The sequence below is a fragment of the Theileria orientalis genome, chromosome 1 (genome assembly GCF_000740895.1).
Source record: "Theileria orientalis strain Shintoku DNA, chromosome 1, complete genome".
Lineage (NCBI taxonomy): Eukaryota > Apicomplexa > Aconoidasida > Piroplasmida > Theileriidae > Theileria > Theileria orientalis.
In genome coordinates this window covers 1,111,999-1,134,930 of record NC_025260.1, presented here as the reverse complement: position 1 = coordinate 1,134,930, position 22,932 = coordinate 1,111,999, and the positions used below count along the sequence as shown (strand labels likewise).

Sequence of the window (22,932 nt, the reverse complement as noted above, 5' to 3'; positions counted from 1 at the left end):
GTAATAAACACCGTATATTTGTATTTTTATTCTTTGTTTATTTTTCTTGATTATGCGATTTAGTCTGGCACTTGACATTTTATGAGAATTTATCTTATTTTATCCATTTCTTTCCACTTTAAACTCCATTTTAATAATTTATATTAGTTTTGTATTATATTTTACAGTCACATTTCGATTTTGTTATTTGTTTAAACACTAACACGTATTTTTAAATGATAAGATGAGTATTTATCAAAAGGAGGACGAGTTGGATAGGTTGTTGGTGCAACTGAAGGGCCTTTTAATTAAATATGAAAGCCACAGTTCCAGCGCCCAGAGTGACAAGTACGCTGAGGGCCTGCTAATCTACGAAAAGGTCAAGTGCGCTGAATCTTTTTACTGTTCAGAGATCGAGAAGCTCCAGCCGCAGTCTAAAGAGTCACACAAAACGCGTTTGCAGGACAAACAGAAACTGTTGGCCGAATTGAAGGTCAAGTTGGACCACCTCAAGACTATCGTCGAGGCCAACGAGGACAAAAAGTTAGATAAGCTACCAGATTCCGCAAAACTGCCTTACAGCAATAAATTAATAGTTTGGGGAAACGAATTACAAGATAAAACACAAGTATGTTTAATTGCCTATTTATTATTGGCTACACATTTAATGGATTATACCAGTTTATGTTAAATTGCTCCCATTTAATACACAGCTACTACCAATACTAATAATACTGTAGGATAGCATCAATAGAATCAGGGACTTAACCATAGATAGTGAAAAGATCGGAGCTGACGTCACATCGGAGCTGGAGCAGCAAAACGAGAGTCTAAACAGGGTCAGAGTGACCATTCACGGCGTTGACGACAATATAGCATCTGCCAAACAGACAGTTAGAACCATAGCAATTTCAATTTGCAAGGACAAGTGTACTATTATTCTAGTGGCCACCATTGTTCTTCTCATTGTCGCAATAGGCCTTTGTTCATACTTTTTTAAAAACGTTAGAAGATAATCATTTTAACACTTAGCTTTTTCCATTTTATATTCTTAGCTGACTTGATTTGACCCTTATACATATTTGTGACTTTGTTTAAAATGTGTATCCATGTCAATATATTATTGTTAGAATGTTAATGGTTTTAACATCGTTACCGATAGTATTGTTATTACGTTTGTTACTACTACTAATACTGCTACTGATTTTGGTATCGTTAATACTACTACTGTTATTAGGTTTGTTACTGATAACTACTACTAATAAAACCAGTACTATTATTACTACTACAACTAAAAACAATAACAATACAGCAACTACTACAACTACCACTAATACATATGGCATTTGCGTAGATCGATTAAAACATTAAAATAAATAGGGGTCAATGTATAAACCCATGGCGTCCTGGCGCAATAACGTCAACAGCTCCCGACGAGCGGAAACGGGGGACTCTAGCGACACTCAAATAGGTCAGACAGGTACTTCACGATCCAGAGGGGCAGGTGCTGGTAGAACAGACGCACAATCACGTAGTTCTCCACCTGTGCGAAGTCGCAGCTGCGCTTTATCACGTTGTAGGCCATGAGCTCGAACACGTTCACGCGGAGGCCGAGAATGTCGTTCCTCCTTATCATCAGGAGCTTCTTGTCGCGCACGCTCGGGTGCTGGTCCTTCCTGCCGCGCTGGTCAGTCTTCCCGAAGTAGGCGTACTCAGTGCAGCTGTCCTCGCTCGTGTCCACCTTCTCGGGAATGTAGATCTCCTGCTCGCGGATCTGGCGCTTGCGCTCCTCGGGCGTGTAGAAGTGGTAGAAGTAGCTCTGCTCAGTGCCCTCGAGGAGCTCGTGCAGGTCGAAGTGGTTGAAGATCCTGTGGTAGTGCTTGTAGTTGCCGTTCTTGTTGCTCTCGACAACCTCCCTCGGCACCTTGTCGACCAGGTATCCGAGCCGCGCGTGCTTGGACACGAAGAGCTTCAGCGGCAGCGATGAGCCGAGTGAGAGGTAGTACTTGGCCAGGTGCAGCCTGTCCACGTCCGCAGTCAGCTTGTTGTTCCTCATGGTGATCAGCCTCAGCCTTATCGACTTCTTGACGATGAGCTCGTTGATCTTGCTCGCGTCCAGCATCTCCTTCCATATTTTCGACTTCTTCTTTATCGTTCCCTGCTCGCTACTGCTCGGCCCGTTCGTCGTGTCGTGTGCAGTCGAGGTCGTCTTTATGTAGTTGTCGTAGTACGTCTTCAGGATGTCCTTCGAGTCGTACGCGTTTTCCGCTTTAATCGGGTACTTGATTTGCATTTTGGGCTGGCGTATAATGTTTTCGCTTGGGTCGAACATGTGGTCCACCATTCTTCCCATTCTTCCCACTCTGTTGTATTCATTAAATTCGACGACTCCGCCTATTCCTCCAAAGGGCTGCTCCATCCTATCGAGCTCAGTTAGATCAATTTGCGGCCTTTCCAGACCCAATCTCTCGTGTCCCTTTTGTATTGCGACATCTTGTCCCTTTTGAATTGCGACATCGTAACTCTTTTGCATTCCAGCATCTTGTACCTTTGGGATTGCAACATCTTGTACCTTTTGCATTGCGGCATAGTGTCCCATGGGCATTGCGACGTCGTGACCTCCGTTCTTTCCTCTCGTCTCGGCTATGTTTAACGGGTCAACTAGGTTCAACCTTTCGTCCATTTCTATTTCCGAGGGCCTTCTCACGCTCGTTCCACTCGGCCTGATTGACGCTGGGCCTATTATGTCTATTCTATCTCCCAGGTCTATCCCCGTTGACACGCTCAGGTCCAGTCTCCCCAGTCTGTCCATGTCTGCGTTCCTGGGTCCTGCCAGGTGCTTTTGCGTCGCGTACATGTTGCTGAACATTCCCCCCAGAACATCTTCTTGCGCGTTTCCACTCGGACCAGCGCTACTGTCGTTCCAGGCCGTTCTCATGAGCGGTATTCCCCCTAGGCCTCTCTGCATCCCTCCACCTGTAATCTCCATTCCCGAGGCTCTTGTGACTCGACCCACTCCTGTGAGACCACTAAATGCTCCCATTTCTCCAATTCTCCGCCCTCTTTCGGCTGCGTCTTGTCCGATTACTATGTTACTGTCTGCGCGTTCGCTTAACAAGTTCAGTCTGCTTGCTGCTCGCAGCACGTCTGCTCCGCTGATTCCATTCGGCCCATTTGAATCGTGCGGGAGACGTGATCTCATAGGCTCACTTGCTATAGACTGCCTGATGGCTCCTGCGATTATCCTGGATGAGCTGCGGTCCCCAATGGCGCTACGTGAAATGCGGCGGCCGCCTTCGCTAGACGAATCACGGTCTGGTACTCTGCTGACTGTGCTAGGCTCGTCGAGCCTGCTAAGGACTCCTCCTTCACTCGTCACTCCAAACTTGCGATGCTCGCCCAGTGTGTCTACTGTTCTCAGTTGATCGGCCACTTCGAGTCCATCTAAGCTTGCGAACTGCGTGGACCCGCTGAAGTCACTGGGCACTACGGGCGTTCCAATGCCATCGAACTGGCCCATGCTCCTGACTTGCCCCAGTGACGCAAACCCTCTGCCGTTGTCTATGCTGCCTAAGCCTGCGATACCTGCTGGTGATTCAAAGGCTCCGGCACCGACCATTCCTACGGGATCGCCAAAGCCTCTGGCACTGACCATTCCTACCGGAGTGCCAAAGGCTCCCAAGTTTTCAAATTCGCCATACGTGCCAATGCCTCCAACTGGGCCTACTGGGCCTGCTGGGCCGAAACTGCTAACACTCCCTAACGGTTCTGCGCTTCCGGTACTCTCAAACGAGTTAAACGGTTTAACGCGTGACCCTGGACCTATCTCTTCCTCTTCTCCTACTATTCCCACTCTGCCTACTGACCTTACTGCTCCCGCTGCGCTCAGCTCTCCTCTTCTTATCATCTTGTTAATTCTTCGCAGCGCACTTGCTCCTGCCATTCCTTTAAAGTTCGTCAGCGGCGGCAGTATTCCCAGGCCTCTCTTCAGCTCTGCTTCTCTGCTTCCGTTATTCGACCCTTTGTATACCATGCCTGCCACGTGATTGATGAAGTCCAGTGTCTTCTGGTCGCATTCTCCTTCTTCCTCGTCACTTCGTAACGATCCTCCTTTACTGTCCTTTCCTTCTTCTTCTTCACTGTAGTGGTCTATGCTCGATTCACTGTATGAACTTTCTGAGCTCATTTCGTAGTCGCTGTCGTCTTCGTATCTCCTCTTTTTCCTTTTACTTTTTTCCAGGGTCCCTCTAGCTTTTCTTCCTTTATTCTTATCTTCCTCTTCAGACTCACTATTATTCACTAGTTTATCTTCGTCGTTTTCGCTACTTCTGTCTGATTTAAACTCTTCTTCTGACTGCCTCGCCACGTTAAGGTAACTTTCCACCATCGATGCTGGGTAGTGCACCTTCTGTACTTGTTGTATCTTACTACTTCCCCAGAGGTATGACAGCATTATCATGCTGTCTCGCATTTTATACTCCTCGTATTCTTCCGACCTATTGTTGATCAGGTCCAGGTATCCCACCATTCTAAATGGCAACTCATCTATCAGTTTCGAGTTAAATTTTATTTTCATTTCGTGGATCACTATCAGGCTATTTGCTGTATCCATTCCCTTTATCATACTTGGTTTTCCTCTTTCCCAACTTTCAAACTGTGCATCTCTGTTTATATCTTTTCCATTATCACTTTTCTTATTACTCCTTTTTTTATTTGTGCTTCTCTTATAACTCGTTATGTTATAGCCGCTTTCGTTATAGTTGGTTATTCTATATTTACTTGTGTCATAGATTCCTCTTTTATCTGTGAGCTGTGCTTTACTTTCATAACTGTTACGCAGCCTACTGCTACGACGCGCACCTCTACTGTACTCATCTCCATTTACCTGATCTCCTTCATAATCGCTAGCGCTACTTATAATATTACTACTACTACTACCATTCACACTGTTACTTTCACTACTACTACCATTATTAGTTTCACTATTAACACTACTTTTTTCTTCATTACTATTTAGGGCATTACTATACATATTTCCGTGACGTCGATCATACTTTTGATGTTGACTATCACTCTGACCATTATCTTTTTGTTGTTCTTGTTGTTGTTGTTGTTCTTGTTGTTCTTGTTGTTGTTGTTGTTCTTGTTGTTCGTGTTGTTCTTGTTGTTCTTGTTGTTCGTGTTGTTGTTCGTCTTCTTCTTCTTCCTCAACCTCGTCTTCTTCTTCCTCAACATCTTGTTCATCGTCTCCATCGTAGTCGTTATTCAAACCATCGTCGCTCAACACTATAGGTTTTCCCAATTCTTCTCCTTTAGTCGTCGTCTTCTTTTTAAACTTATCTCGTGTAAATGTATTAGGTTCCTCCTTCAGCTTCGATCCATTGGTTGCGCATATATCAAATTCCCATATTTCCGCTTTGAACAACGGAACTCGTTCATATGGCACCTCAACAATCACCTACATTGTTTTCATTAGTTTAATTTTCCAGTTACCATTATCAATAACTACCAGTTACCAATAACTACCATTAACCCGTATCAATCCTACCTGTGTTTCGTAAAAGAGCGTCAGCCTCAGCCAAAAGTTCTTGTTAAACGTGAACTTGTAAGTCCCCTGAACCTTGTTCACGCACTCCCACTCCACTCCGTCCTTGAATCCACTCGGCGGGTCTTCCATTACGTTTTTCATGCTGTCCGCGTACTCCGGGGTTCCTCTTTGTTCCGTCACTATTCTCATTGTGCTTATTGACGACATTTTTATTATCATAACGCAGTTGTTGTCCATGACTTGGTGCTTCAGCACTATCAGGTGCGACTTTCTCTTGAAGACTGGGATTTGCATGTCGAACTTCTTCAGCAGTGAGCTGCAGACCTTGTTGACGTCGTCGTGTATGATCAAATCCGATTCCGGGTCTAGCTTCGTGCTCTGGTAGTTTACTATGACCAGCGGCGCATCCAACTTCCTGTGGTAGTCGTTGGATGCGTAGTGGCATGCTGGCTCTATGTGCAGTGACGTTCCTAGCGACAGGTGAAAATCCGCCTCTTCTGCCTTCCTCGTCGATATGTTTTCAAAGTGCTCCTCGTAGCAGTCAAACCAGTCCAGGACCACATCCGTCAGCAGGTTCAATGGTGGAAATGAGCACAACCCTATGGTACAGTTATTAATGCTTATTGAGCAGTTATATTACCACTACTAATATTATCACTAATGTTGTTATTACCATCACTAATGTTACTGTTACTACTAATACTGATGTTAATACTACCACAATTACCACCACTACTACCGCTACTGTTAATACTACTACTACTATTACTATTACTATTACTACTACTACTAGTAGCTAATTGCTATATAAACTTACCGCACAGGTCTCCCGTTGCGTGGAACGATATCGTTGGCGCCACGTATGACCTCTGAAACCTTCTTGCGCAGTGCAAGCACCTCTGCACGAACACGTTGCCGTGGAGCTCCGCCAGCTTGTTGAAGGGCACTCCTGAGAGCGAGTGGAGTCCGTCTATGTTCTGCGTTATTATGAACTTTATCTTTTCACTTTTGAGCAGCTGCAGTATGCACAGGTGCGCTTCTGATGGCAGCGCCAGTATAAACTCCACTGCCTTCGTCTTCTTGTTCCCGTAGACCACGTACTCGCTTTTATTCACTTCTCCACACTCTGATCCATCTGACTCCCGCTTCACTTCTTCCTCCTTCACGTTCTCGTTCTCTTCCTCTACCTTTTCATCGTTTTTAGCAATGTAGCCCTTAGCAATACCATCAGGCTTATAAATATCGTCCTTACAAGTATCATCAGCCATAGCAATACCATCGTCCTTATACATACCTTCAGCCTTACAAGTATCATCAGGCTTACAAATATCTGGCAACTTGTTCTTATACTTTTCCTCTGGTTCCTGACTTTCAGCTTCGTCCTTAATATTCTCCTCAATCCGTTTACTTTTCCTTGGTCGGCCTCTCTTCCTCTTTGGAACCTCCTGGGCATTACTTTCCCCTTTGGAATCAACACCTTTGTTTACTCCATTCATGTTATTAGCGTTACTGTTGTGCGTGTTAGGGTCAATGCCTTTTGTGCCATTGTTATTGGTGTTGTTAGTGGTACTGATGTTGTTGTTGGAAGCATAATTTGTGCTGCTGTCGACATTCCTTTTTTTGCAGCCACGCTTCCCCTTACTGTGTTCACTGATGCTCGTGCCATTTACACTGGTGTTGATGTTGTCAGTGTTACTTATTGTGCCGTCTTTAGCAGTGGTGTGATTGCCAGAGGCGTTGTTATAGTTGGTGCCATTGGGATCAGTGTTAGCACTGTTAATGTCAGCACTGTTAATGTCAGCGCTGTTAATGTTATCGCTGTCAGTGTTGTAATTGGCGTCAGTGTTTGTGTTGTTGTCATCTTGGGTACTTTGGTTACTAATGGTTTCCGTATTCTGCGATGAGCTCGTGTTACTTTCTTCGTCGTTTTCCCTATTTTTTGCTTTACTGCGCGTGACAATCCTCTCCTCCACTACCATTTTTCTTGTTGGTATACAGTTTGCGTCTGTCAATTTTTTTCTGGGCCTTCTTCTCCTTTTAGCCACTTGCCCCTCGTTTGTGTTATCTGAACACTCTCCTTCGTCCTCCTCCTCTTCTTTACTTGTATTCATAATCGTCCAAATTCCCGAGGGTCCTCTAAAATCTGGTATTCCTGACCCAGTTGAGACACCAGCTCCTAAAAAACAATGTTATAAATTGTATAATGCATCAATAGCAGTAACTACCACACGCATAATGCATCAATAGCAGTAACTACCACACGCATAATGTATCAATAATAGTAACTACCACACGCATAATGTATCAATAGCAGTAACTACCACACGCATAATGTATCAATAGCAGTAACTACCACTCGCATAATGCATCAATAGCAGTAACTACCACTCGCATAATGCATCAATAGCAGTAACTACCACTCGCATAATGCATCAACACCTAGTGTTTAACTGCCTAGCTACTATTGTCTGACGCCAACTAATGTCAATATGGGCAGTTGCTACCGCCAATTATTCGTTCAGCAATATAACTAATTACTATCGACTCAACTATTACCTGTGTGTACTATTGCCATTTCCGACTCGACCATAAAGTCGTACAGGAGACTCGTCTTCTTCGACACCTGCGCACTGGTGTCAAACAACTCCACCTGGCCCAGTGGGCCCTTGTTGTTGTTTGTTTTTAGTCTGTTTGCATAGTTCAACGCACTGCTAACCATCGTTTACGTTCACTCCTACGTTGCCGTCATGTTGTACTCACCAACTAACATCTACCATGCAATACCATAACTACCACTAACTCTACGTCGTCGTTTACACTTTTAATAGTGCTTTCTATCTATCAATTCTATCTATCTGTTAATATTATGCCACTTATGGCTTACACTTCGTCCACGTTACCTACTTCATACCAGGATGAAGGGCTTAATCAGGTTATTGTTTATGTTTTCTACTGATTTGCGGAACTGTTTCTTCTTTCTAAAGTATCCTAGCTCCAAGTCCCTGTGCAAGTACTCCTTTGCTACTCTTTTTTTACAACCTATCACTGGGCAGCTTATTGCGCCTCTGTTTTTCCTAAATTACCATATTTCCCCGTTTTATATGTATATTTTTACTACTCTTTTAACTATCTTTCTATCTTCCCAAATGGCCACTTACAGGAATTGCAATATGTTATTCCTTTCAAATATATGATCGCAAGTCTCCTCTGTGTCAGAGTACCTTAAAATCATATTTATTACACTTTTACTTTTTTTTAAACATTTTGTAGTTTTACTGTAACTATGTATTATATTTACTCTATTTCTATCCCTCCTACTTTTGTGTAACGGGCTGTATTATTGTATTTCTTGATATTGGACAAAGTTCTTGAAACGTCGATTTACTTTCTTCCACTGAGACTTCCTCTATTTTATTTTTAGAATCTAGTATTTCCCCTATTATTTTACTTATTTTTTCAAAATTAAAGTTTCTTTTCTCCTCTATGTATCTTATATCTACACATTTTTATTTATATCGTCTTCTTCTTTTTTTTCTTCTACTTATCTATTGATTATTTTAAATTTACTTGTATTATTCAATTCTCCTTGCAATTGTTTCAGGTGTTCAATTTCTTCTTTCAATATTCCGTATATATTCTTCAACACTTCACATGTTTCATTAGAGCCTATATTTTTTTATTTTTTCTCTTTTTTTTATTTTTTATTTACTTTTTTATATTTTTATTAATTTTTTTAATTACACATTTTATTTTTTTATTTATTTTATTTTTTATTTGACTTACCGAAATATTTATGTGCGTATGTTAATGACAGCAATTGGTTTATTATTGAGTACAGGTAATCGTTATAGCGTGACCATGCTTTAGTCATTCCGTATATTTCATTTTGTGGTTGGATTTCATCCATGCTATCTATTTATTTTTACTGTTTTTTTAACATCACCACTATTATTTTTATCACTTTCCTTTATTTTCCTTTTTTATTTTTTCCTTTTTTTTTACTCTTTTACTTTTTATTTTTTATTATATTTACTTTTATATATTTGAATTTAATTTTTTTAATTTTTTCCACTGTCTTGTTACACATCAATTGGGTCTTCTCTCATTCCTTCTCATTCTTACCTTTTTTTAACAATTACCAACCCTAACTACTATTTACGCACTTACTTACACCTTGTGTCATCGCTAAGTACTATATGCTATCACATCTGTTCTATCATTACCTATCACATACTTATAAATTACTATTAACATTTTATCATCTGATGTTGCTGATCTTGTTTGTAGCAATTCAATTTACAACTTGTCGAAGAAGTTATCCAGTGCTGGTATTTCCTCCTTTAGTCCCTTTCTCACTCTTATTTGTGTCACTATTTCGTTTAGTTTCGATCCTTTTTCCAGTGCGTCTCCTGTCAGCAGTTGCCAGTGGTCGAACACGCACTGTGGGAACGCCTGTCCTGACGTCGACGCTCTCAGTGCCGTTGTGAATCCGAAGCTTTCTGACACTGGCAGGTATGCCTTGATTTCCACCAGTGGCGTTCCTGCTCTGTTTTCCTCGTGGAAGACGTGTCCGCGCCTCTGGTTAAGTGTGCTGTACACTCCTCCCACTGCGTCCTACTCAATGGTCAGTGTCACGTAATTTTTTCAGGTAGTATGCGACTTAACACCCATGTTTATCAACGGTGGTCGATAGTACCTAACTAACCAACCACATATATATACGTAACTGCACAACTAACTACATAAGAATAAAACTAATTACTTGTTGCTGTAACTACCTTACTAACGGCATAACATATACCTAACCTCATATATATACGTAACAGCTTATATATACGTAACTGCATAACTAACAGCGTAACTAGGCATAACCGACTATTTAGCTATCTACACAACTACCTAACCTCATATATATACGTAACAGCTTATATATACGTAACTGCATAACTAACAGCGTAACTAGGCATAACCGACTATTTAGCTATCTACACAACTACCTAACCTCATATATATACGTAACAGCTTATATATACGTAACTGCATAACTAACAGCGTAACTAGGCATAACCGACTATTTAGCTATCTACACAACTACCTAACCGCATATGTATACGTAACTGCATAACTTGCGCTAATAATTTACCTGTGGGCAGTTGATGTCCACCAGGAAGATCGGCTCCTGCAGCTTCGGCTGCGCCGTCAGCTGACACGCGTACAGGCAGCGGCGGCACGTCGGCAGGATCTGACCCGAGCCTCTGTGGATCGCGTCCGCGTGCATCGTCACGTCGAGCAGGTTGAAGCGCACTCCGCGCATGTTCTCGTCGCAGAGCACGCCCTCCTTTGTCGCCCACTGGAATGCGCTGTTGCAGTGGTCCTTGATCTCCGCCAGGTACTGCACTCCCGAGGTCATGTCGACCAGGAAGTTGGGTCCCGTCGTCTCCGGGCCGAAGCACCATATCTTCTGCGCTGCGTTTTTGTCCCAGCCGAAGTCGTCCGCCAGTCTGTTCGCTCTTTCCTTCGGGTCGTCGCGGCTCGTCACCTTGTTCTCCTCCACTGCCTCGCTCAGACCCTCTGCGAACGGCTCCGCCTTCATGTAGAGCCTGTTGTGCTTGTTCGGGCTCTTCGAGAGGCACGTGACTGACGACTCTGAGGCCACCGTCTCTCTGTAACTCACCACTGGATCCGAAACTATGAAGTCGATCTGCGCGTACTCGTCCCTCAGGTCCTTCAGGCATATTTCCACGTGCAGCTCTCCGCAGCCTGCTATGATGTGCTCTCCGCTCTCCTCAGTCGTGCACAGCACCAGGGGATCCGACTTACTCAGCTTCTTCAGTCCCTCCACGAGCTTCGGGAGTTCCTTCGAGTCCTTCGGCTTCACTGCCACTCTCACCACTGGGCTCACTGAGTACTTCATGTCCGCTATGTTGTACGCGTTTTCGTACGTCGTGATCGTCCCGCTCTTCAGGATGTACTGGTCCACTCCCACCAGGCAGCACGTGTTTCCGCACGGCACGTCCTGGATCTGCTCCGTGTACCTTCCCATCATCAGCACTGTTCTCTGCACGTTTTTCACCAGGAGGTCCGTCTTATCTCCCGGCACGTACTTCGGGCCCTGGATGCGCACCTTCTGTCCTGTTGCCACTGTTCCTGAGAAGACTCTTCCAAACGCGTAGAAGCGTCCTTTGTCGCTCGTCGGCACCATTTTACTGATGTACATCATCAGCGGTCCGTCAGGGTCACAGTTTCTGATTGCTGTTGCTGCTTCGTCGTCCATTGGTCCCAGGTACAGGTTTTCCACTCTGTACTTTTGTGCTTCGAACGGCGATGGCAGGTGACTCACGATCATTTCCAGCAGCGTGTCTCCTGCTGGTATCCACAGCTGCATCACTCTCTTCAGCAGCTGCTTTCCTGTCAACTCCTTGTCTTCTCCCTTGAGCTCCACTCCGATGCTCTTCAGCATCGGCACGTACTTGTCCTTGTCCTCGTTGATGATGTTCGTGAAGAGTGAGCAGATTGGCTTCATGATAAAGTTGCAAAACGCTCTTTCCGGCGCGTCTGGTGACGACTCGCTCAGCCATGCCTTCTTCGACTTACTGAAGAAGTGGTCTCCCCAGAGGTAGTGCATCATCTTCTCCTTACTGATTCCGAACTTCGTGTTATATATTTTCGCGAATGTTTCTATTGTGAACGCCCAGCCGTGCAGTCCTGATCCGAACGACACTGTTCCCTTTTCCGGGTACACTTGCACGTCTCCCATCAGCTGGTCGTTGTACGTCGCCACGATCACGTTTACGTTTTCTATTGTGTGCAGGAAGGTCGTATATATTTCCTCCGGTCCCATTTGCAGCTCCAACAGTGCTCTGTCCACCTTGTTTACGTGCAGCACTGGTCTTATTCTTTCGCTCAGTGCTTGCCTCAGCACTGTTTCCGTCTGCACGCACACTCCTTCTATTGTGTCCACCACCACCAGCGCTCCGTCTGTCACTCTCAGTGCTGCTGTCACTTCGCTTGAGAAGTCCACGTGTCCTGGCGAGTCAATAAGGTTTATCAGGAATGGCTGTTTTCCATTTCCGTCGTCCAGGTCGTGTTCGAAGTACATGCTGATTCCTGTCGATTTAATTGTGATGCAGCGTTCCTGTTCGTCTGCTCTCGTGTCTGTGAACCTTGCGTCTCCAGCGTTTTTCGCTGCTATGATTCCTGCTTTTGAGACCAGCGAGTCTGTCAGCGTCGACTTTCCGTGGTCGACGTGGGCAATCACTGACATATTTCTTATGTTTTTCGGATTGCCCATAATTTCTCGCATTTGGTCTACTGTAAAATTCACCTACACATTGTCGTTTAAACTAGTATTTTAATGTGTCCTGCTTTATCTACTTTATTTTCAAAACTTCCAAATTAGTTAACTGTGTAATTTAAATATCCTAAGACATATTCGATACACACTGGTTTCTACTTAACTGCAAACTACATAAATTTAAATATTAACTAGTTCGCTGATATATTACATATTAAATTACCATTTTTTAAAACTCTGTTTATTACAATTGATTAATAAACGATTTCTACAAATAATTGTGGGTACTAAATAAATTTGAGTTTAATTGTACACAATTTAGGGTGCCTTAACAAATTATTAATAACGAATCTATTATTTAAGAATGGGTAAGAAGTACTGACTCCCCCCATATAGAATTGAATTAATCTTGTTACCTACCTGAGAATTTTGTCCTTTACACATTCCTACAATGTTTACTGATTAGTTTTTTCAGGATTCTTAAACTTAAATTAAATTTTCATGATCTTATTTTAAGGTTAAACACATTAAAATTGTCTGTGATTCCACATTTTCTTCCTTATGTACTCCTTTTCGTCAGGGTATTTTATTCTATTTATAGATTTTCCAGTACGCCTTATGAAATTAGTGTTAAGATTTAAGTCGGCCTTTTTTTTATTTAAATGTTTACGACATCACCTTTTCAGATTTATTAATTCCATGTGTTTATACTTAATATTTTACACAATGATAGATATTTTACTTTAAGTTTGGTTTATTTATGTTTATATCTCATTTTATGTTGATTAATTAACTTTTTTAATTTTGTTGCTTTTTTGCTGCCCTCTGTTTCTACCATTCTTTATGACTAACATTTATTCGTTTCTCGACATATTTTGATTAACCCATTAAAAATTTTAATTTATTACATATTATTATTCTAATAAACACTGATTGAACTTTATAATTCCTTTTATATTACTAAATAATACAGTTTCATATAAACTCATATATACATTAAATTACATGAGATTCTCACCGGAATATCATAGAATAAATAATATAGATATTGATTAAATTGTAAAAATGTTTAATGGAGTTGGTTTGAGGACCCCTAGGGGCAGTGGTACCAACGGATATGTACAACGCAGTCTGGCCACGCTTCCCAGCAAAAAAGTGGTAAAATTATCGAATCAATCAGACGCAATATCGCGTCCGAAAAGCAGAACAGATCCCGCAATATTACTCCATGAGAAAAAGCGCGAGATCGAGTTAAAGCTGCTTCAGCTGAGAACAACACTAAAGGGATCAATGACCGATCAAGAAATTGAAACTGAGATTCAGAAACAGAGAGAGTTTATGTTACAAAATTTAAACAGCGTTTCTTTGGACGTTACAAAGTAAGTCAATACCCCAAAATATATTTGATAAAAGCGTATTTCCGATTGATTTTAATTATTTTTATGATTATATCTGTTTAATCTCCTATTATAATCTAGATAATCCCATGATATTATTTATGCAATTTTATAATCATTTTTAAATAATTGTATTATAGAAACGAACACATAATGGCGCAACTTAAGAGGGACCAGATGGACAATTTACAACAAGTTCTCAAAATTAAAAACAGCTCGAACAGCGGAGGGGCCAAAGTAGACAAAACGAGCGGAACTTCAACCGAGAAAGGAGCGCTCGGACTCGGTAAAAACGCCACTCTCAGGCCAATGCCAGCCAGGTCACGCAGCTACAGCGGAAGCAGCGACGTCAGCGGCTACTCAAGCGGCCGAGATGAGACCAGTTCCTTCGATTCGGACGCAAGCAGTATCAGCTCCAGGAGCAGCAGCTACGTCAGAAGGGACCGCAGAGGCTCACCCAGACTCAGATCTTACAGGGTTGAGACCGTCAGCAGTCGCACCGTCAGTAGCCACAGCGACCTCAGCAGCGTATACTCCAGGGACAGCGACTACGACAGGACTGACGGCAGTTATAGCAGCGACAGCTACGAGAGTAGCAGAAGAGGAAGAAGCGGCAGAAAGGGAAGGTACAGAAGCCCCTCCCTAAGCAGTTACAGTAGTTCCAGAAGTAGCAGTAGAAGCAATAGAAACAGAAAAAGAAACCGTTGACACATCACTTTTATTCAATGAGGATTACTATTAGTTTTATTTAAATGATATTGACATTTTCTTACTACAACATTTAACGTTCTCATCAACAGGATTGGACATTGATTTTACCAAACCAGGTTGAATATTAGTCTTTAACTTACCAATTAATGTTTAACATAATATACAATTAATGTTTAACATAATATACAATTAATGTTTAACACAATATACAATTAACGTTTAACATAATATACAATTAATGTTAAATATACAATCAATACATATTACAATGTTTTATCTTATTTACTAAACAGTAAAATACATAAGAAAAATTTCACGACTACAGTGGGAGTGAGAGAGCTATAAAATAATAAAAAAATAATGTGCAACCATGGATCAAGCAGGAAAGTACGATGAACAGCAATACAACAAACATTAATCCCTCTGTGGGTTGTAAAATTGAATCTTCTTATTCAGCTTCAACTTTCGATTCCTTACATTGTCAACGTCCTCAGATGAATCGTCTCTTATGGTGACAGAAATGAATTTATTCCTTTTTAAGTTGTATAAGTACTTAGTTAGGCCGTAGATAATTAGGACTAAGGATAGGGTGATGGGTAAAAAGATGTAAAAGAGAAGAAAAAATGACCAATTTTTCATGTTTACCCCTTCCATATAACTCAAGTCCTCAATGGGAGCGTTGTCATAACCAGTACCATAACCATCTACATTACCTGATGTACTCATATGACTCGTGTGACTATTAGCTCCAGTGTTAGCCTTAGCAGAGTTGTTAACAATGGTATTAAAACCATTATCAATATCACGGGCACTAATTTGATGCAGTAACTGGATAAGGTGAGGCTGTAAATACTTGTCCAGCACAACCATCACATCCACTCTTTTATTAGGATTTAAGCCTACAATGTGTGTAATTAGTAAATAAACATAACTTTTGAAAGTACACGTAAGTATACATAAGCACAAATGTACATTTAAACACATTTATAAGCATATGCAAAACCATATATTTATAAACACATACGCACAGGTGTAACTGAGTATACTTACCTGATATGAATCCCATTAGCTTGTGTAAGTAGTATCTTGACTTGTTGACCACAACCAATTTATAAACGTTTGGGCAGAGCCGTTTCAGTTCCTCAAGTCCCTTATCAGCTGAAAAGCAATTAATGGCACATCAGAAAGGAAGGGTAGGCGTAAAAATAAAGATATAAATTTAAAGTAAACGTACAATTCAAGAGGTTACTCGTGTGGGCTAGAATCAAGTAAAAAAGCTTTATTATCTCAGATTTGTTGCTCATGACAACGTCCCCGAAGTTGGCTAACTCCGATTTGCGATGTAGTCCGAATAGAAAACAGTTTTTATTAAACTTATTGATGGCGTTCATAAGGGCAATGTACTCTCCGTACTGCTTTCGTATTCTCTTTACTAAATATCTGTTCTTACTTTTGCCTTCATTTACAATATCGATAAAGGCATTGATGAAAACTAAGTCATTTTCGTGTAAGTTAACACAAACGTGGTCATATTTCTTAATATGATCCCAACTGTCATTTAATAAACTAGTATTAACTGCCTTTCTATTTGATTTATTCATTTTATACATAATGGTATCAAGTGAGTTGATATTTAAAACTACATTGTTGTTTAATATGAATTTATGGGCGCTCGTACTGTAAAAACATTTAGTATTTCTAAATTTTAAAACAGGAAGTTTAGACAAATCAATAAATTTTAATCTAAATAAGCTACTGTACACCATTATATAAAAATATATTTATGGATGGCGGCGGTTGTTGTAGATAGTATGTTGTGAGGATGTCATTTTTTAAACTGCGAATATCAGTACTAATTTAAGATTTCATCGATTCCATAGATCTCAAATTGTATATTATTTATTTTTTAGCATGGAATCTTATTAATACTGATGTATTTTTAGCTAGTGCATATAGTTGCACATTTGAAAAAATTGGCAAAAAAATTGGCCAGAACACAGTCTTGTATCAATATACCAGAAATATTTAAGTTATAATTCTATTTTGTTACATTTTTAATATTTTGTTTAAAAAGTTTTTGTCATATTTGGGTAGAATCTTGAAATCGAGCTTTCTGAATTAGTCTTGCCATTAATCGTAAATTTGATCTAGTTTTTTAACTGCAAATACTTTAAAAATGAATTTTAAAATTTTATAAGTTGTTTTTGAAGCGATTTACTTGAAAATGCCGTCAAACACAAGATTATCTAATAATCATTCAGGTAATTAATTAGAATATATACACACATGTGTTAAAGCAGTAAATACCTTGATGAAATGGTAGAAGTAGTGTTATTTTAGCATATTTAATTTACATTTATTGAAACCCAAACCTAACTAAATGTTTAGGCCAGAGTGACGACCACTTGAAGGAGATGGTTGCAGTGTTTAAAGAGGATGGAGAAATCGACAAGTTTATCCTGAAGGAGAGGGCATCAATAGAAACGAACAACGAAGGATCCTCGAGAAGTAAAAATAAGAACCTGTTTAACATTTTCCATAAGAAGAGGAACGACAGGGTCGACAGGCACCTGGAGACTGAAGAAGGCAACGAACCTACGAGCGACGTAGACGGGGAACCGAGTGTCACGACTGAGAGGAACGAGAGGATCATACGAGACTACAACGATTTAAAAAAGCCGATAATACGATATTTAAACTCCACGAACTCAAACGTATCGATTTTCTCCGACGACTATCCGCTAGACAACACGGCCAGAAACGCTACAGCCAATGCCGGAAACGATACGTCCTCACCCACGTCAAACGTGGAGACAAGCAACCAGATTACTACGGAACCAGTAAGTAGTACCACTCTCACAAGCGCATCTGCAATGCTTACAACGCCCACCGCCACTAATTTAACTCCCACCACTAACTTGACCACTGCTAATAACCTTACTACTGCCACTAATTTAACTCCCACCACTAACTTGACCACTGCCACCAATATGTCCACCGCCAATAATTTAACTACTGGCACTAATTTGAACGCAATTGGGCCATTGACGACTAACGCAAGCAACACGAATGCGACGACAGCCTTAAATACTAATAGTTTGATGACGACATCTGGGCCTTTGAGTACTAATGCAATCTTAACACCCTCCAATAACGTGAATATTAATGCGAATGAGTTAGAGGAGATGATCAACAAGAAATTTAATAACCTGCAGAACATGTTGATGTATAATAACGCGAGCCTAGCGACGACAAGTCAGCAGAACGTTGTGCCGGCGATGGTCCCTGCCATAATTAACAAGGACATGAAAGCGTGGGATGACCCGTTCAGCAAGGAGGAGACGGCAGGAAAGCAGAACCTGATAGACGAGAAGGTAAACTACCTGTTCAAGCAGCAGTTTATGAACCTGCAACAGCAGAACAACCTGATTGAACAGCAGAATAACCTGGAGCACCACCTGAACAATTACATTAATCAGCACAACATTATTCTGGAAAACAAGATCAATGAGCAGAACAACATGCTTAACGAGAAGATCAACGAGCATAACCTGCAGCTGGACGAAAAAATGAAGCAGTACAACAACATACTTAACACGAAGCTGAACAACATACTGAACAGTAAGCTTAACAACATATTCACGGAGCAGAATAACCTGATACAAAATAAGCTGTCGGAGCAGAGTAACCTGATCAACGAGCAGAATAACCTGTTTAACAGCAGACTGGACGATAGGCTGACGGAAAACAATAACATCATTAACGAGAGGCTGAACGACAGGTTGACGGAGAACAATAACATCATCAACAATAACCTGAGGGAGCAGCTGAAGAACCTGATAGAACAGCAGAACCTACTGCTCCACGAAATACTTAACCAGCAGAAGACGCTGATCACCGACCATAACACGTACATAAATGAGCAGAACGTAGTGCTCAACGACAGACTTAACGACAGCAATAACATAATCACGAGTAGCCTGAAGGAGCAGAACAACTTCATGAGCGAGAACCTGAAGGAGCACAACACGTTCATAAGTGACCTGATAGAAAGACAGAACAACCTCATCAACGCAAGTCTGACGGAGCAGATGCGTCTGCTGAACACGAGTTTGAGCGACCACAAGACGCAAGTGCACAGCAGCCTCTCAGGTCACGGAGACATGATCAACAGTAGCCTGTCGGAGCACAACGGAATGCTTAACACGAGTCTGGACGAGAAGATTATCAACTGCCACAACCTGATCGAGAATAGAATCACAGATCAGAATAACATGATAGAAAGTAAGATATCGGAGCAGAATAACCAGATGGAGCTGAAGATAGGAGAGCTTATCACAATGGTGAACACGAGTTTGTCAGAACAGAGAAGTCTGATGGAAAGGGCGCTGGAGGAGCACAGCAGAGCCCTGACGGAGGCAGTGAATGAGAAGCTGGAGGAGTACAACACGCTGATGAACGAAAAGCTGGACGACTACAATAACCTGCTGAACGACAAGATCGACGACTACAACGGCCTGATAGACGAACACAATAACATGATGGAGACCAGAATCAATGAAATGAGGGACGACCAGAAGGTAAACTTTGACAATCACATGGAAAACCACAGTAGTTTGGTGGAAAAACACAACAACTACATCAACGAAAGAATAGAGCAGCAACTGAAGCTGATCAACGAGCAGAGCGTAAACCTGGAGGAGCAGAACAACTACATCAACGCACAGTACAGAAGCACGACTGAGAACATAGCGAAGCTGAACGAAAACATCAACGGAATCAACGCGACGATCACGGAGGAGCTGCACAGTAACCTGCACACGCTGGTGAAGGGAGTCAACAGTAAGCTGAGCACGAACGTGAGTAAGCTGATAGAAAACATGAACACGATCAACGGAAGCATCAACGAGGAGTTCAACCAGTTCAAGGAAAACATCACCAACGAGTACAACACGATCATCGCAAGGATCAACAAGGACTACCACGACACGATGAGCGCGACGATGAACGAGTTGAAGGCGAAGAACGACACGATGTCGCTGAAGCTGGACCAGGTGATCATCAAGTACAACGAGTTCCTGAACAACCTGAACACGAACAACGCAGGACACTTTGACCTGTTGACTGCAGAGGTTGGGTCGGAGGGGATGTCCGAGGTGTTGAAAAACAAGAACCTGGAGAACAAGCTAAACTTCATCCTGAGCATGATAGAGAGCAAAATATTAGGCACTGGTGTCAACAACATGGGCTGTGGTTTTGGAGGTAACATGAGTGCGCGCAGTAACGTGTCGAACGGCAGCAACGTCAACACTGGCCGTGCGAGCAACGTGAGCAACAGTGGCTACATGGGCGACGATGGCCACAGTTTGAACAGCACGTACAGCTTCGGCGCCAGCCACGTGAGCAACGGAGGCTTTGAAGGCAGCGAGAACATGAATGAAACGAGCTATGAGATGAGCGATAACATGAGCAGCGTCAGCAGCGCCAGCAACGTTAACAGCAACGGGTACGCCAACGGCGCAAGAAACATGAGCGTTACAATTGGTGGCACCACCACCGGTAACCTGACGTCTAACATGAGCAACGGTAACATGAGTGGCGGCAACGTTGGTTACAGTGGCAACAATAACACTGGCTGTAACATGACCGCCCATAACTTAACGACCGCCCATAACTTAACGACCGCCAATAATTTAACGACGAACCTGGGCAGCGGCAACATGAACACAAGTACAGTGAACAGCGGCACGACGTTTAACGTGGTCGATGTGACTGGGAGTACCAGTCGCGACAACGGAGTCGCAGGATGCACGATGAACTTTAGCGGCAGTAGGACGAGGAGGTACGCACACAGCAACGACGGAGGAACCAGCACAGCGGATAACATGAGTTGCAGCGGCAACGACTACACGTTCGGGGGCACCACCGTTAGTGGCACCAGCGGAAGCAACACGGGGTCAGTGAACATCAGTAACATAACGCACGGAGGAATCAGCACTGGCACGAGAATAGGAAGCACAAGTAACCAGTTAAACCCGTACAACGGAGGACACGGCAGTAACAGCACGTACGACTGTGGGTACGTCAGCGGGTACGGCGGCGGCAGCGTGTACAACGGAGGCAGCAGCGCAAGCAGTCAAGTGGGATACTACGACGGCTACAGAGGCGGAAACGCGGGGGCGACCAGCATTAACGTATCGAGCGTCGCAGACAAGTATAACAACAGAATGATCAACTATCCAATATACACGAACCTGGCGAACAACTCGCGCAACCAGAACGTGGTCCAGTACGACGACGGAAACGTAATGCAGCGGGCCAACTTGGTCAACGAGGTGTCATACGTGCCAGTGAACGGACAGTTGATAAAGCACACGAAGGAAACAATGTCACTTGAGCAGTACTATAAGCAGATGCAACATTAATCTATTCAAAAGTACATACAAGTCAGCGCAAACATCCACGTTAGCTCGCAAATAGAAACATAGACTTAACGTTTACATGTGCGCCTCTGAACATGAGTAGCGTTTTAGATAAATATACACATGAACCCGTGAATATATTCAGCGTATAAAATAAATATATATGTTAACTGGCATTATACGTAACGTTTTAGATAAAATTAGAGTACATTGTCTACTATGTTTTTAAGGAAAGATTTGAAAAGAATTAAGAGTGTTACTTTCCTCCTATTAAGCTGAGCAGCCTTAAAAAGAGCGTAACAATGTCCGAGTATAGCACAATGGAGGCGAAGTGGTAGTCATCCACGCTGAATTGATGCTTGCGCTTCCCACCCATGATGAGCTGGACGTCCAGGATAATGTAAAAACAGACGAGTAAGGTGCCAAGTCCAGAAACGACCAGCCTTACGACAGTGGATCTGATCAGAAAAGCAAATATTCCAAAGGCAAGCAAGCAGCAACTTAGAACAAGCAAGTATCCAATCCAGCCTAAATTGGCAATTAGTCAGAATTATGTTTGGTAGTTATTACTTATAAAATGTCTAGTGTCATTGTAAAAATAATATATGGTATGAAAAGTTAATTTCAATGCGAATGTGATAGTTGTTATGAACATCTAGTTTATTCTAACAGTAGCATAAGCGTTACACAACTAACGTTAACTACTGTCGCGATAAAACGTACTTGTGAAATCGTATTTGGTCTGTATTGCAAAGATCGTTAAGCATAAGGTCACAAACAAGGTCGTGCCCATGGCACCCAAAATCTCTGCAATATTGTAGTAGCAGGCCGCCGTTGTTGCAAGTAAAGTGAGGGCGATGGTTATTGTCACGCTGATTGCAACCCCGCCCACCCTGTGTCGAGCAATGGCAGGCTTACAAGCCAGAGCGATTAAGAGTACGATGAATATAACACCGCCAGCAATGCCGAGGTATGGCATTTCTTTGAAGAAGTTTCTCGAGGCCTCGATTAGATACACAGTTAACAGGAAGCTAAAGGTAAAAATAAGTTGAATAAGCACAGTTAGGAACACTTTGCGTGCAAATCTGTGCCTAATGTAGGTCGGCGTAGTTCCAGTCAGAATAAACTCGTCGTTGACGTCACCTAAAGCCATATTAGCGAGTTTAAATAGCGAAGTCACAGATAATTAGTGCCTCTATACGTCATTATAAACAAGTTATCGTGCGAAAACGATAACATTGGTGTTTAAAGTAATCATAAACAGTACACATTCATGATAGTAAGTATAAGTATTTGGTACTTTTCTCGGGGTCTAAATCCTTATTAGGCTCAGCATCGTCAGCTTCTAGAGTGCTATTCTCGGGAGATACTATGGAGTGGAAACTCGAATAGGTTTTAGCGGTGGCGTCAGTGTCCAAGTCCTTCGAACTGGTAGGAACGACGACCGTTTCACTTTTAGCGGCAGAATCCATGGTTGATAGCAATAATTTAACGTTTTACAGTTGAAAATAGTACAATGTGCTTAATATTACAGATATGTATGTGCAATGATACGAAATTAATTTTTTAAGTGGTGTGTAC

The 22,932-nt window shown here is 42.1% G+C and overlaps 9 protein-coding genes across 9 annotated transcripts; 3 read left to right on the top strand and 6 right to left on the bottom strand.

Annotated features, from left to right (window-relative positions):
- Positions 1-223: 223 nt before the first annotated feature.
- TOT_010000483 (uncharacterized protein) lies at positions 224-995 on the top strand (the record flags this gene model as incomplete). Its single annotated transcript, XM_009691024.1, has 2 exons — positions 224-607; positions 720-995. 2 exons carry the CDS (start codon positions 224-226, stop codon positions 993-995), a joined length of 660 nt encoding a protein of 219 aa, XP_009689319.1.
- A 437-nt stretch (positions 996-1,432) lies between these two features.
- On the bottom strand, positions 1,433-8,246 carry TOT_010000482 (silent information regulator protein Sir2; the record flags this gene model as incomplete). The annotated part of the gene is made up of 8 exons (XM_009691023.1): positions 1,433-1,621; positions 1,721-1,753; positions 1,889-2,260; positions 4,022-4,864; positions 5,213-5,437; positions 5,528-6,126; positions 6,345-7,703; positions 8,084-8,246. 8 exons carry the CDS (start codon positions 8,244-8,246, stop codon positions 1,433-1,435), a joined length of 3,783 nt encoding a protein of 1,260 aa, XP_009689318.1.
- A 186-nt stretch (positions 8,247-8,432) lies between these two features.
- On the bottom strand, positions 8,433-9,434 carry TOT_010000481 (conserved hypothetical protein; the record flags this gene model as incomplete). Its single annotated transcript, XM_009691022.1, has 4 exons — positions 8,433-8,601; positions 8,846-9,023; positions 9,095-9,193; positions 9,311-9,434. The coding sequence occupies 4 exons, from the start codon at positions 9,432-9,434 to the stop codon at positions 8,433-8,435; spliced, it is 570 nt and encodes a 189-aa protein (XP_009689317.1).
- Positions 9,435-9,823: 389 nt separating this feature from the next.
- On the bottom strand, positions 9,824-12,791 carry TOT_010000480 (elongation factor 2; the record flags this gene model as incomplete). The annotated part of the gene is made up of 2 exons (XM_009691021.1): positions 9,824-10,141; positions 10,671-12,791. The coding sequence occupies 2 exons, from the start codon at positions 12,789-12,791 to the stop codon at positions 9,824-9,826; spliced, it is 2,439 nt and encodes an 812-aa protein (XP_009689316.1).
- Positions 12,792-13,348: 557 nt separating this feature from the next.
- TOT_010000479 (hypothetical protein) lies at positions 13,349-13,675 on the bottom strand (the record flags this gene model as incomplete). Its single annotated transcript, XM_009691020.1, has 2 exons — positions 13,349-13,468; positions 13,616-13,675. The coding sequence occupies 2 exons, from the start codon at positions 13,673-13,675 to the stop codon at positions 13,349-13,351; spliced, it is 180 nt and encodes a 59-aa protein (XP_009689315.1).
- Positions 13,676-13,886: 211 nt separating this feature from the next.
- Positions 13,887-14,926, top strand: TOT_010000478 (uncharacterized protein; the record flags this gene model as incomplete). The annotated part of the gene is made up of 2 exons (XM_009691019.1): positions 13,887-14,200; positions 14,359-14,926. 2 exons carry the CDS (start codon positions 13,887-13,889, stop codon positions 14,924-14,926), a joined length of 882 nt encoding a protein of 293 aa, XP_009689314.1.
- A 417-nt stretch (positions 14,927-15,343) lies between these two features.
- On the bottom strand, positions 15,344-16,530 carry TOT_010000477 (conserved hypothetical protein; the record flags this gene model as incomplete). The annotated part of the gene is made up of 3 exons (XM_009691018.1): positions 15,344-15,828; positions 15,980-16,087; positions 16,164-16,530. The coding sequence occupies 3 exons, from the start codon at positions 16,528-16,530 to the stop codon at positions 15,344-15,346; spliced, it is 960 nt and encodes a 319-aa protein (XP_009689313.1).
- Positions 16,531-17,153: 623 nt separating this feature from the next.
- TOT_010000476 (conserved hypothetical protein) lies at positions 17,154-21,354 on the top strand (the record flags this gene model as incomplete). The annotated part of the gene is made up of 2 exons (XM_009691017.1): positions 17,154-17,190; positions 17,318-21,354. 2 exons carry the CDS (start codon positions 17,154-17,156, stop codon positions 21,352-21,354), a joined length of 4,074 nt encoding a protein of 1,357 aa, XP_009689312.1.
- Positions 21,355-21,607: 253 nt separating this feature from the next.
- TOT_010000475 (uncharacterized protein) lies at positions 21,608-22,823 on the bottom strand (the record flags this gene model as incomplete). Its single annotated transcript, XM_009691016.1, has 3 exons — positions 21,608-21,879; positions 22,075-22,494; positions 22,652-22,823. 3 exons carry the CDS (start codon positions 22,821-22,823, stop codon positions 21,608-21,610), a joined length of 864 nt encoding a protein of 287 aa, XP_009689311.1.
- Positions 22,824-22,932: the final 109 nt, after the last annotated feature.